This window comes from Carassius carassius, chromosome 10 (assembly GCF_963082965.1).
Source record: "Carassius carassius chromosome 10, fCarCar2.1, whole genome shotgun sequence".
NCBI lineage: Eukaryota > Metazoa > Chordata > Actinopteri > Cypriniformes > Cyprinidae > Carassius > Carassius carassius.
In genome coordinates this window covers 30,427,688-30,443,200 of record NC_081764.1, presented here as the reverse complement: position 1 = coordinate 30,443,200, position 15,513 = coordinate 30,427,688, and the positions used below count along the sequence as shown (strand labels likewise).

General features: G+C 36.2%; 1 protein-coding gene across 1 annotated transcript in view; it reads left to right on the top strand.

Annotated features, from left to right (window-relative positions):
* The first annotated feature begins 495 nt into the window (after window positions 1-495).
* Window positions 496-15,513, top strand: part of LOC132152154 (receptor tyrosine-protein kinase erbB-3-like) — a 30,552-nt gene continuing 15,534 nt past the window's right edge. Inside the window, 11 exon segments of the mRNA XM_059560894.1 lie at window positions 496-1,215; window positions 9,093-9,244; window positions 9,407-9,593; window positions 10,469-10,594; window positions 11,474-11,536; window positions 11,647-11,765; window positions 11,872-12,013; window positions 12,187-12,300; window positions 12,966-13,083; window positions 13,302-13,375; window positions 13,458-13,548. Of these exon segments, the coding sequence (XP_059416877.1) occupies window positions 1,113-1,215; window positions 9,093-9,244; window positions 9,407-9,593; window positions 10,469-10,594; window positions 11,474-11,536; window positions 11,647-11,765; window positions 11,872-12,013; window positions 12,187-12,300; window positions 12,966-13,083; window positions 13,302-13,375; window positions 13,458-13,548 (1,289 nt within the window). The 5' untranslated portion in view covers window positions 496-1,112.

The following is a 15,513-nucleotide window of genomic DNA, read 5'->3' as shown; positions in this document are numbered from 1 at the left end:
TTATTTATGTGTAGAATCCATTGATAAGACATATATATATATAGTTTCTAATAAAAGTTATAGTGATTACTGTTGAGGCATTATAATGAATAGGCTACAATCCAAAACGACGTTAAAAAAAAAAAAACCGTAAATACATAAATACAAAATCAATTTGTATTATTTTGAGAGTTATTTCTTGTGTCTGAAAGTGGTGTGTGCTCTATACACTTTCTTGTCTCAGAGGTCTGAAGCCATCTGAACCAAGGGACAAAGTGCTCTTTGTGAGACCGTGAGTCCAGAGCCATCAAAGAAACACTGATAAACTAGTGGACGATACTGGGACACAATGTCAGCCTTGACTTACACACAATGAGAGCCCTCAATCCAAGATCACGTTATTATCAATACAGCAAAGCCTGGATTTGTGTATGCGTGTTTGTTCAGGGAGAGAGAGCGAGAGAGCGAGAGCGCGCAATCTTGGCACATAAATCTATCACAATCTAGTCGGTGTTTTAGTGGAGGCTGTGAGGACTGTCGGTTACTGAGGGAAATTCAGAGCACTGTCGGTTTATAATGGCCAAGAGTTTGCTATCAAGGCTTTATGACCTCTTTACATGTTTGAAATAAATAAGTGCACGGGCTCTGGAATCACAAGGTCGACGTCACATTGATCACCCAATCACAGATCAGCATCGTTCACCTGTACGTGTGAACAGGTAACAAACGTCGAGACGCTCTCGAGCTTTTTCATATTTACCAATCTTTTAACATCGTCTGTATTCTGGTCGCTTTGTTGATTGTATTACAATTTTGGTTTGATTCAAAGTGTTTGCTTTGAACTGACGTGGACTATACTGAAGGATTTTATAGTCTAGCCTATAAACTTTTCCGTAACGGAAATGGACTACTTGATATTTTTTTCATTTGCTCTGAACTGAATGTGATATTTGGAACATTTTTATATTAAAAAGAAGAAAAAAAGAGAAAAAAACCTTCAGAAAAAGTAAGGCATTTCTTTCAAACTTAAACCGTGGTGAAGGGAGCATCGTCTCTTCCACGCTTATTTCGCCATGAATATTTAACTGTCTGCTGAGACTGACGGACTGACTTCAGATTGGGAATATTCTCTGATGAGGATGATGAAGATGAAATGTGCTGTGCTGCAGATGCTCGCGCTGTGTCTCGCGCTCCGTTCACCTGCGCGCGCTCAGACGGAGGAAGCTAAACATGAAGGTAAATCTGTTTTTAATGTGATGCATTCAGCTGTCTAGAAAGACATTTAAGAGAACAGCATAAACATTTGCATTTGAATCTCTAGCATGCTAATGCATTATGCATGTGCTACTTTTATTAAAGTTGACACTTAGCCTAGAAAGTGCACAAATTTCATGCAAGTGTAATAGTAATACTAGAGTGTAATTTGCATATAAACATTGTGAATATATCATGTAATTTAATTTTAAAGAAGTATTTACAAACAGCTCCCATATATTTACACAATACACATCCCAAAATATCCCAAAACAGTGATGTTGCTGTCAGTTGTGCATTCAGAAAACCTGTTTCTGTACCATTGTGTCCAAGCAAGATATATTTGTTTATTTTAGATTGTGAGTGTAAAAGGAGAGATTTGTTCCTGTACTAAATCAGTGCTCAGTTCAAATAACAAGTGACTCAACCAGAAGATTTTGATAAACCTGTTCCCTGACTCAATGGCTGTCTTCTGAAAAGAACGAATGACAGAGGAGTTTGAACTTGTGATGCCAACTGCATCTACTGAATCTCATTAACTACAATTGTGTATAGTTTTTTGGTTTTGTCTAAAGGGTGGCCTTATTCAAAGAGCATCAGAGCAAAATAGTGATCCATCAATATGTGGTTACATCAATGGTTAAATACAGTATTTTGTAAATTGTGTATGTTCACATAATGAGGAATTATCAGATGCAGAAAGTATCCATGAAGAAAATAATACACAACACAAGGAAAACGATCTGTTTTAGCTCACACACACATAAACAGAGACAGAGTGAGATGTGATTTGATGCACCGGTTGATCTTTGGCCTCTGCAGTAGTGTTGACTAAGAAGGGTGGAGCACAATGGCATGAACAACAACAGGGTGTGTAGTCCAGGTGATCTCATTGGCTACAGGTGAAACTACTGGCCAGAGTCACATAATCCCACATCAACTCTCAGACCAATCTTATTTGATTGTGACCGCCTGAATACACCTATAAAATCCCTTATCATGCATTTCTTTATTTCTTTAAGCATGGTAATATACAATGGCAGTGTCAATGTGTTTGGTCTTGGCAGAATAGATCTGCTATGCTTCTTCAGCTGCTGTGGAGCAGGTACTGAGACTTGCTACCACCAATACATCCATGACATGCTGCTGTGAGCCTGTAACAAATACTACTGCTGCACATATAACATTGAATAACCCCCATATAAAGCATACATAAAACTACCCCGTGGCAGATCTGTGCAGGTGGAGCTGGGGAAGATGAAGGGTTTCTGAAGTGCGCTGCAACTGCTACAGCAAGCACTAGCCGAATATTTGAAAGTTGAGGGACCTTTAACTTTTTCCATGCAATCATAATAAATGTTTAAGTTTTCAAGCTTCGAAAAGGTTCCAAAACAACCATGAAAGTATCATAAAAGCAGTCCATACAACACATTCACTATATTCCAAGGCAGGTACAGCATTCAGACTGAAATGTAATGTGTTATTTAGTGAAATCTTGATGGAGTATGTCCATCCCAGCTTTTCTTTCTTTAGTTTTTGAAAGGCTGGAGGGGGAGGGGATGTTCAATTCATGAATGAATCATTCTTTTGAATCAGATCTTTTCAATGAACTGGTTAGAACGAATCACACTGAAATGATTCTTGTTCATTGTGATTCAGTGTTTTGGTCTCTGCAAGTGCTTAGTGCTCAGTGTCCAGTACAGTAAAGACTGAAATACACTACACAACCTTTAAAATCTGCTCATGGCGATTTTTAAATTGTTACAGAGAAAAATAAAGTCATCATAAAGTAAACAATTGATGATCACACACGACAAACTCACGGATAAACATGTGCCCCATTGCTGGTAGACACATGACAGATGAAATATGTGTTCTAAAATTGTCTCAAAATATCAAACATGTTTAATATCCATCAAATGCATAGAATGATGAAAAATCCAAGCATGTGCAATTCCAAGTATTTCGACTCGTCCAAAAATCTGTTCAGTTGTTGTGTATTGATTTCAAGCTGTAAATAATGACAATAATGATTTCATTTTTGGGTGAACTATACCTTTAAATGCATTTAACTGTTACCTGTGCTGAAATCAGTATGTAAAGAATTCCATTGTCATTATTATTAACACTCATAGTTTCACTGTGAGGCATTTTTATGTTTGTCAATGTCATATTAAACAGTGCAATATGTTTATCTGGCTAGAGGAGTTTTTTTGGAATGATTCTGACAGAATGTACTACAGAATATTTTTCATAGTGACAGACTGACATTGACATGTTATTTCACAATGAGCTGCTGTGATGCATATACAAAAATAAAAAACAGAATATAGTAAAAAAGTTTGACTGAATATCAGTATAATTTCCTATATGGCTCTACAAAACATTTTTGAAAGAATGTATTCAGGAAAACCTGTGCCAAATGGGTTTAGAAATACATACAGTACATGCCATTTACTAATATGTAACATGTGAATGCATAGTTTTCAGATGACCATTGCACTTATGTCATACAAAAAGATATATGTCAAAGGTTCTGTGAAGATTACAGCAGTTGTCGACCTTTTGGTATTGTTGTGAAGTGTTCTGAGTGGAGTCTGAAGACGTCAGTATGAGTAGTACAGTGTGTTACAGGCTCCCACACACATACTCAAGACCGCTCCTCCAGGAGTGTTGAATAGATTCACCAGCACAGTGTGTGTAGCCTCTCTGTTTCTGCTGTCGCCTCCACATTCATTGTACATTCATTTATGGAAATACTCAGTTTTGAGCACTGCCAAATTTTTGGTTGACGTCAAAGGACGTCGTTTGAGTGAACAGTAAACATTCAGGCCCAAATGTAAAAAAAAAAAAACCCTTCCATCTTTATGTGGAACCTACTGAAACTTTTATTATTAGATTATAAATGGATGCCACAGTGTTTTATTACAACTAATGTGACATGTTCACGTTAAACTACAATTAAAAAAATACTTTGAAGGTGTCATTTAGGTTGTTATGCTAACAAGCGACAAAAATAGAAATAAAAATCACTGTTTTACTTTATAAGAAGGTTATTTGTTTAACATTAGTTAACTGATGATGAACAATATTTCTTAATCTTAGGCCTAGTCCACACGGACACGGGTATTTTTATAACCGGAGTTTTTCCTCCTGCGTTTAAAAAAAAATCCCGTCCACATGAAAACGTAAAATCATGATATCAAGCGCTGTCAAGAGCATGCCACACCAGCAAGCGGCGATATAACCAAAATCGTAAAGTCACCTTGGCCAATCAGAAGCAGTCAGCAGCACACAATCTGACGTCAAACACAGCGGATAACGGCGCACACTCTGACGTCGCAAGGCAAAAACCCCGGTTATACTGTCCACACGACAACACTGCAGCCGGCGTTTCTGAAAATGCTCACCCTGGCCGTAGTTTTCAAAAAATATTCGGTGTCGGTGCCCTGAAACTGCGTTTTCGTGTGGACGAAAGGCCGAACCGCGTAAAAAAAGTCACGGTTATAAAAATACCCGTGTCCGTGTGGACTGGGCCTTAGTTTCTTCACTTTTTAAAAGTTGTATCTGTTAACATTAGTTGTAAACCTATGACTGACTTTTATATAGTTATCTATGCATATTAAGATGGGATAAATTATTATTATTTTTAAATTTCATTTTAACTTTCATTTATTATTTCAGGGTTTTTTCAGTAATTAAAAAGTTAGCAACACCATGGAATATTATCCTTAACTATTTACTAGTCATTTACTGTGGTTATTATTGTGTGTAATGCTGCATCCAGGATTGCATGCACACATTCTCACTTAACCTCAATACCACCTCAATACCACGACTTAGGTGCCCTTGAGCAAGGCATCGAACCCCCAACTGCTCCCCGGGCGCCGCAGCATAAATGGCTGCCCACTGCTCCGAGTGTGTGCTCACAGTGTGTGTGTGTGTGTTCACTGCTCTGTGTGTGTGCATTTCGGATGGGTTAAATGCAGAGCACAAATTCTGAGTATGGGTCACCATACTTGGCTGAATGTCACTTCACTTCACTTCACTTCACTTAAACAAACACGTGTCTTATAAATCAAAATAATTCCTTCTCTTGCTCAGGGAAGAGGAGTAACCTGTAACTTTTAATGGCTTTTAGGTGCAAAACAAAGTCATTAAGCTAGGCATGGTTTCTCTGTGTCTGCATGCCTTCGTGTTGCGTGTTAGCTGACCCTTTAATGACAATAAATGATTCAGACATTAATGTGTAGATTTATGCGTCTTTATGCCTGTGAGAACCAATCAGTCAGGTTTGGATAATCTCTTTGTGACTGTGGCCAAGTTTCTGTTTACCAGGCAGCTAAAGCCTTGTCTGTTGTGTGCCGCTTTAGACCTCCCATGGCTTTTGTTTTTCGTACCTGTCTCTGTACCTGTGATGTGAACCTGATAGCTGAACCTAGCATGTGTGTGTGTTTTGTGAGCATTTGTTAAAGTTTGAGCGGGTTCCTACACTTGTTTTCGCGCTCTGGTTGAATGGGAGCATTGTGTCATTGTCTGTACACTTGAGTGCGCAGACTGAGGGCCGTTCACATCCTAACGTTCAAGCATTTAGCACTGCAGATTATTAAAGTATGAACAAACTTTTTTAAAACTAAGACTTCTTATTAAGGGTTATTTCACCCAAAATGATCATTCATCTTTTACTCACCCTTATATCATTCAAAATATGTTATGAGTTTCTTCTGTTGAGCATAAAAAAGATATTTTGAAATGTTATGGAAAAAAATCTCCATAATTTTCTTTTTCCTTTTAAAGTGTTTTTATCTTAAAAACAGTATACATGTGGTGCAACATCAAAGACATGCATCTAGTGCAAATTTACATAAACAACAACAAAATGTGTTCTGTGTACATACTCACAAAGTACATAAAATTCACAGAGAAACAGATAATGTCCTGGCAGAATATTACCATTTACTAAATTACTTCAAATGTGTAATTACACATATATTTAAGTACATGATATAAAAGTTTCAACAGAAATGACATTTAAGCATACAGTATTTTAGTTTACCAAAATGCTTGTCAGTTCATATGTCAGTAACCATGTGCCAAAGACAATAGAATTATGTAAATTATATGTGAATTATAAATAACGTGCAATTATGTGTCGGACAATATTATATTAAGTTTTTTTCACAAGTACTCTTTTAAAAGAATACTAAAGTATACTTTACTTACAATTTGAATAATATTTTATTTTCTGCAAGTACAGTTTTTTAAAAACAAATGCTTTTAATATTTGAAGTATACTATGAGTGAACATTCAATACATTTAAGTGCACTTTTTCACAAGGGGTGTTTTGAAATGTTTCTGGGTTTGTAGTTGTTTGTTTTAGGGCTCCTGTTCTTAGGAACATTGCCGGTGGAATGCAGTGTTGCGAGTTCCATTTAAGTGCTTCTGTCAACTTAAACCTACAGGACAACTGCAGTGCTTAGAGGTTGCTATTCCATAACGCAGGAGTCCTAATGCAGCTCGTAGTTATGATTCATGTAGTAACCTTTTAGGTAGCTCAGATCAAAAGTCTCTCCTAGGGAACTTCTCCTTAAGAGAAATAGCCTAAATTTATCAAATGACATACAGCATGCGTACAGTGTTAAAAGACATAAAATTAATGTAAATATAGCTCAGATGTTATGTTTCATTAGACATTGCAGAATTTGTGTTTTGGTAGATCTGAGCTCAGTGTGATTACCGCGGTCTTTTTCCTCAAGAGAATAATCTAAGCAGGCAAAAGTTCAATACTTGTACCTTTAAAAACACAAACTTCTGGTTTAACTGATGGTTTGAAGCCTTTTCTGACATTACTGGCCTTACCTGTCCTATTGTGGGCCATAACACCCTAAAGTACAACTCCAGATCTTATCAGTTCAAATTCTCAGTACACGTATCTATAGTATGGGAACTGTGTACATGTTAAAGGAAAGTCTGTATTTTGTACATTCAGGGTTATTATCGGTAACTATAACTTAAATTAAAAATCTAACCCCATTAAAAAAACATTACTTGAAACAAAATAAATGGTAACTAAAATTATACAGTACATATATAAAAAAACTAATCTTATTTAAAAAAGATAAAAACAGTCAACAAAATAGTTTGTGGTATATCAAAAATACTCAAATAAGTCTGCTGTGGTCTGTGTTTGCACTGTGTCTGCGTTTACCAAAGGAGAAGTTTGATAAGAACTAAAAGGTTTCTAAATACAGCCTGGACCTACAAGAATCCTTTCTGAAAAGCATACCAACACGATGTCTGATCGACACACCACACCTGTGTGGCTGGACCGAACACCTGTTTGCCTGTTTGTCACCTGTTTGTCATTTCGCAAGAGACCTTTAGGCCCATTTGTTGGACTCTGTAATGCTGTTAACAGTTTACAGTATGTGTGTTATCAGTAAGTGGCTGTGTTATTCAGTTCTATTGCAAGAAATGAAGAGATGCATTGCTCTATTTATGAGAATAGACACGTGTCAGCATACCTGCCATTACGGATGTGTGATTCTGTAAACTTATATGCTCTATTTAATCTGTTTTTTGATCCTAATGGATCATAAATTGACCATATTCTCAGAAGAACTCTTTTTTTATCTGTAAAGGTTTCTGGGGGCATTTCTGAGTGGGATTTTTTTCCTAGACACCCACCCTCAGTAATGGCTTGTTTTGACCGTGGCAGATTTGAACCAAAGGCAAAATTTGAAATGCAAAATAGCTTCACCTCAAACTCCTGTAGACCTCTTTTACCTTTCAGTTTGCTATCCTAAGAAAAACAACAACAGCTGTATGTGTGATATAGTCATCTGAAGCTCAGTTTGAGATTTCTTTTGGATTAAATAGGGCATAATGTGCAGTCAGTTCGCCATTATTGTAAATAATGACCCATATCAAGTTATTTTTGTGATAATACGCAATTGTTGGTCATTATATTTCTAGTAATTACAAAGCTTCTTACAACATTGATATATAAATGGGCATGAAATATTAAATATTTGCTAAGATTGTGATATAATTAGGTGATGCATGTTTTCAGATTTTTTTGCATTTAATAAGGCATAATGTGCATTCAGTCAATCATTACTGTAAATAATGACCCTGTAGAATTATTTTTTGCTAATATACAATCGCTGGTCATTATCCCACTAATAACAAAGATTTTACCACATAAATATAAAAATGGGCATGAAATGTTAAATATTAGCAGAGAACGCAGAGTAATATGATAGATATTATGTATTGAAGCAGTAATTATACAAAAAATATTTGAACATATGTATTTCATCTATTATATACACTACTGTTCATAAGTATGGGGACTTATGTAAGGTTTTTTTTTTGGCAGGGGTGGGGGGGGGGTATGATAGTTTCATTCAGCAAGGCTGCATTAAATTGATGAAAAGTGATTGTTTACTGTTAGACATTTATATTGTTAAAAAAACATCTTATGTCAAATAATGTATCATGGTTTCCAGAAACATATTAAGCAATATTTCTTGAGCAGCAAATCAGCATATTAGAATGATTTCTGAAAGATCATGTGACACTGAAGACTGGAGGAATGCTGCTGACAAAATTCAGCTTTGACATCAGGAATATATTACTTTTTAAAATATATATTAAAATAGAAAACACTCATCTAAAATTGTAATAATATTTCACAATATCACTGTATTCTTAATAAAAAATTGCAGCTTTGGTAAGAATAAAGAGCACATTTCAAAAACCTAAAAATCAAAAATGGCATACTTGAAAATTGTCGTGCATTGTTTTGTTTTACAACAAATTCACTCTTTCTTTCTCTCTCTCTCTTACTTTCCAGTGTGTACAGGCACACAGAACTCGCTGAGTGTGACAGGAAGCTCTGAGGTCCAGTACAAACTCATGAAAGAGATGTACACAGGCTGCAAGATTGTCATAGGCAACCTGGAGATCACGCAGATGGAGCACAACCGCGATCTCTCCTTCCTGCAGGTGGGGGAATTAGACCACGTTTTAAAGGATGTAACAAGAGATCGGGCCACTTTTGAATAAAGCACAAGTGTACATGAGCTTACAGCAGTCCAGCCTCACATCTGAGTCTGTATGTCTATTATGCTTCACTTTATGAACATGTTACACAACTGCTCCTCACAGTCTATCCGTGAGGTGACGGGCTACATCCTCATCGCCATAAACCAGTTCAGACGTTTACCGCTGGAGCAGCTGCGAGTCATCCGAGGGACGTCTCTATATGAAGATCGCTTCGCTCTCGCCATCCTCGTCAACTATCAGAAAGACGGAGTGTACGGACTAGAGGAGCTGGGCCTCACACACTTGACAGGTGCGCTCACACATACGTGACAGGTGACACATGTGCACCCACAGAAACACATTCCATCAAAACGCCCACACAGTTTTCATGGCAACTAGCCTCTCTGGAGGGTGTGGTGTGGAAGAGTGAGTCAACGGACAGGAAAACATTTGTTTATGTATGTATGTGGTTTATTAAAAGAATTCACCCACAAATGAGAATGATCAGATCATAGACCCAAACCTGGACCGACACATACTTGTGACTGCCTTACAGCTTGTTGAGAATTCCTCTATTATATCGCTCCTCACGATAAATTCCAGGAGATTGACGTTAGATGGCTACAGTTAGACTAGAGCATGTCCCGACCTGCTTCAGCAAACATGACACATTTAATGTGAAATACAATCCAAGTCGTTTTATCTTTCCATTGTGTGTCTGTGAGTGTGTGAATCAATGAACGTGTTTGTCATTTTTTCCATTGCCCTTCCTTTAACCTCTTGTTAATTCCATTGTGACTCAATGTGCGGAATCAATATGAATGTTAAATCTGAGCACAGTTTATTCTGTACTTTATTGGTAATGTTTGATTAGGTTTTTCAAAACATTTCTTAGCATGAATATTGGCGTTTGAGCTATAAAATCACACCCTAACAATCACCTTACAAAACCATAGCAACCATGTGGCATCGACTTTTACACAGTGAAACAACATTAAAATGTTCTCAGGAAATTTCAGGAAAACCTCATATCCCAGAAAAAAAATCTTTGTAAATTCTCTTTGTGTTTATAAAGTATATTTAGTTTAGAGGACATGTTTCAAGTTTCGACTTCTAGAAAGTACCATTCTGTCTTTAATCTTATCTTGATATTAACATTTTTCTCATATTCATTGTGCTCTGCAGAGATCCTGGAGGGCGGAGTGCAGATCATCCAGAATAAATTCTTGAGCTATGCGCCGCAGATTAACTGGCTAGACATTGTTAAAGACAGCGGGGCAGAAATCATCATTGAAGACAACGGAGCAGAACGTAAGGAGACATAAAACTGGCTTTTAACATGCTTTTTTAAATACAAATATTGTGATATATTGCAATTTCAAATAGCTGTTTTCTATTTTAATATATTTTAATATAAAAATTATTCCTGCGATGCAAAACGGAATTTTCAGCATCATTACTCCAGTCTTTAGTGTCACATGATCCTTCAGAAATCATTCTAATATGATGATTTGAAACATTAATTTTTCTTATTATCAATATTGAAAAAAGTGTTTGCTGCTTATGTTCAAAAGAACTGCATTTATTTGAAATAGAAATATTTTGAAACATTATACATGTTTTTCACCTGAGGAAATTTCCCGCTGATTAGAAAACCGGCTTTACTGACGAGATGCGCATTAACGATTGGCCGATCGTGATCGGAGCAGCCCTAAAATATATATATTTTAATACATAATTGTTATCAGAGGATCATATTGTGTCTTTTCATAGATCAGGAGGCCTAATGGAGTTCACTGTAATGTTTTATTTGTTTAAGATATTTGTTTTGAATGTGTAGCTAGCCCAATAGATTTTACGGTCACACTTTATTTTAAAGTCCAATTCTCGCTATTAACGAACCACTAACTATGATTTTGCCTCAATAAACTCCCAATTTGCTGCTTATTAATAGTTAGTAAGGTAGTTGTTACGTTTAGGTTTGGGGTAGGATTAGGAATGTAGAATATGGTCATGCAGAATAAGTGCTTTATAAGTACTAATAAACAACCTATATGTTAATAATAGACATGCTAATAAACCACAAGGTAATATTGAGAATTGGCCACTAAAATAAAGTGTTACCGATTTTACTTCGGGTGATGATCTTATGGGAATGTATAAATTATATTTTCTGCATTTTCTGTTTAGGTCACTGTCATGAGTCTTGCGGGGGTCAGTGTTGGGGTCCTGGAAATGACTCTTGTCAAATCTGTAAGTCTGTGGAAACACACTCACACACACTGCTGACTATTAGTTATTCAACTTTCTGTATCTCTCTCACACACATATACACACTTCTGATGTTTCTCTCTGGTTCTCAGTGACTAAGACAGTGTGCGCACCACAGTGCAACGGCCGCTGTTTTGGCCGCAGCCCGAGCGAGTGTTGTCACAGCGAGTGTGCGGGGGGCTGCACCGGGCCGCTCGACACCAACTGCTTTGTATGCTTAACAAACTCACACCAGATCTTGAACATGTGTTGCACTAACATACCAGATTCATGAATCAAACCTTGCTTGCTTTGACTTGGTGTCTGTGTGTTTACAGGCCTGCAGAAATTTTAACAACTCGGGATCGTGTGTGCCACAGTGTCCTCAGGCTCTCATCTATAATAAAGTGACGTTCAAACTGGAACCGAATCCTAATGCAAAATACCAGTATGGCACAATATGTGTATCACATTGTCCCAGTAAGTGATTCCTTGGGTTACATAGAGTTCATTTACCTGTAGCTTAGCACTTATTAGCACTTATAATGTCTAAACTGAATATCCTGAATAGGGTTTTTGAAGAACTGATTGTTTAATTCAGTAGTTTGATATCCTGCCTTTAAACTTACTTGCTCTGTTCTCTTGTATTCTAGCTAACTTTGTTGTAGACGGCAGTTCGTGTGTTAGCAGCTGTCCAGCAGACAAGATGGAGGTCGAAAAAAAAGGAGTGAAAAGATGTATGCCGTGTGGGGGTCTCTGTCCGAAAGGTAACATGCTTGCCCAGTTATCTAAATGGGGGCATACCACAGACTTTTGTCGTTTTTACACTACTGATCAAAAGTTTGGCATAAGTATGATTTTATTAATCATAGTCTCTGCCCACCAAGGCTGCATTTATCTGATTAAAAATACAGTAAAATAGAAATTATATTACAATTTGAAATAGCCGTTTTCAATATTAATATGTTTTAATATGAAATGTATTCCTTTGATGCAAACTAAATTGTAAGCATCATTACTTCATGCTTCAGTATGTAGCAGTAAATTTATGTTTTAACAAAAAATATTAAGCAGAAAAAACTTTTTCAACATTGCTAATAATAAGAACCATTATTAATAATTGAGCACCAGTAATCATGCAAAGTAACTGAGCAGCAAATCTGCATATTAAAATGATTTCTGAAGGATCATGTGACACTGAAGACTGGAGTAATGATGCTGACAATTAAGCTTTGCATCACAGGAATAAATTAAATTTTAAAGAAAAACATTTACATTTAATTATTCCAAGGTTTTCACCAATATTGTATGTAAAGCTAATCAAAATTACTACCAACTAGCTCCAAAAACCTTTTTTTTTTCATTTTTAGAAACCATCTTTGCATGTTCCCAATCATAACTGTGTTCTCTCGGTTTTTTTTTCTTTGCGCAGCATGTGTTGGCACTGGTCCACCTTCCAGACAGACCGTAGACTCGCAGAACATCGACAGCTTCATAAACTGCACAAAGATAAAGGGCAGCCTGCATTTCCTCATAACAGGAATTAAAGGGTGAGATTAGAGATCACCAGGATTTGAGACGGCGGTGATTGAAATGTTCATGACAACAATTACAGAGTTCTCCTTTCTTACTCACTCTTGGACAAATTAAACTAGTAAGATAGTGAAAGGTGTTCAAGGAAGTTTAAAAGTGACCCAAATATGGTTGCAATATGCATCACATACCGTTCAGAAATAGTGACCTTTCTGTGCCTTTCTTTCCTCCACAGAGACAGTTATAATAATATTAGTGCTCTTGATCCAAAGAAACTGAAGATCTTCAACACTGTCAGAGAGATCTCAGGTGTGTGTGTGTGTGTGTATCTTTGCCATTTCTTCTGCCCTTTCTGTACACCATTCAACTTACCCTTCTGTTCACTTGACAGATATTCTGAGTATTCAGTCTTGGCCTGAAGAGCTGGATACTCTTTCAGTTTTCTCAAATCTAGCAACAATACAGGGAAGAAGTCTGCACAGGTGAGCATACTGCCCATCCTTTGTTTGTTTGTACGTCTCCTCAGTTCTTAACGCTTAAAGGCATACGTGTATGCAAAGCATTCATGTTATTAGCAGTGCTTGCACTGTTTGTGCTACAGACATAAATTATACCTTAAATCATTAAACTTGTAGTGGAGAGGTGTGCTATCACTTTTCTAAGTGATTTGATTTGACAATTAAAAAAAATCCCTTACTTACACTTAAGTTGGGACCATATGTAGTGTAGGGATCAGAATTTATTGGCTGGCTTTTTTTACTTTGACCAGTATGCAACAGCCTAGCAGCAAGTTAAACAATTTAGTTCTATTTTTATATTATATATTAACATTTTATGAAATTACATTTTTTATTACTTTCAAATATTGGTTTTTTTTTGTACTTATTTTAAGTTTTCCTCAAAGCAACATTTTTAGTTCTCATGTAAGTTTTGTAAGTTTAAAGGTGCTCTAAGTGATGTCACATGTTTTTTAGGCCAACACATTTTTTGTCACATCCAGCAAACATCTCCTCACTATCCGCTAGCTTCTTGTCCCCTGAACACACTGTAAAAAAACGGGGTCTCTCTAGACATCACAGGCTCCACAAACATTTCTGTCGATAATAAAAAGTTCATTCACAATGATGATTTTGCCTGACAACCATGAATGAGGCTCTTGAGATGTTATTTGAATTATATGGATAGTCTTCATGAGAATACTTGGGGCGATGCTATTTTTTGAAGGTTGATCTCGTTGTTGCAACTAACCCAACTGCAGCAGTTTTGGATTGAGATTTCAAGAGTCTTAAAGTCAATATGAAATGATGTTCACAACCCATTTTAGTTCTTTATCTGACATACACTATAGTTTGGAGATAATCAGATTTTATTAACTTTTTTAGTACTTTTACTCAGCAAGGATGCATTAAATTGATCAAAATCTACGGTAAAGACATTTATAATGTTACAAAAGATTTCCATTTTAGATAAATGCTGTTCAACAAATGTTTTCAACATTAATAATAATAAGAAATGTCCCATGTGCATCAAATCAGCATATTAAAATTATTTCTGAAAGAGCATGTGACACTGAAGAAAGGAGTAATGATGCTGAAAATACAGCTTTGTTGAAAAAATTTTAATTTTTAAATAAATTAAAATTGTATCTTATATTATATGTTATGTCATAATAGAAAACAGTCGTTTAACAGTTATATGTAATAGTATTTCACAATATTACAGTTTTAGCGCTAAAAATGCAGCCTTGGTGGCATTGGAGACTTAAAAACACCCCCCCCCCAAAAAAAAACAACAACAACAACAACAACTTTGAATGGTAAATCTGAATACAATTATTAATTAAAAATAATAATAACTTAACTCACTTACTGATGTATTTCTGAATGAAACATATTCAGTGAGACTTCTATCAATTAGGAATCTATACATTTTTGCATTTATCTTAACATACATTAATAGATTGTGTATAATAAAACCAGCAACTTGAATAAAACAATTAAAATGGGTCAGATATTTTCATGTTGACTTTAAAGGGTTAGTTCACCCAAATATTAAAATGATGTCATTAATAACTCAACCTCATGTTGTTCCAAAGCCGTAAGACCTCCGTTCATCTTCGGATATTTTAGATTTAGTCCGAGAGCTCTCAGTCCCTCCATTGAAACTGTGTGTACGGTCTACTGTCCATGTCCAGAAAGGTTATAAAAACATAATCAAAGTAGTCCATGTGACATCAGAGGGTCAGTTAGAATTTTTTGAAGCATCGAAAATACATTTTGGTCCAAAAATAGCAAAAACTACCACTTTATTCAGCATTGTCTTCTCTTCCGTGTCTGTTGTGAGAGAGTTCAAAACAAAGCAGTTTGTGATATCCGGTTCGCGAACGAATCATTCGATGTAACTGGATCTTCTTGAACCAGTTCACCAAATCGAACTGATTCATTTGA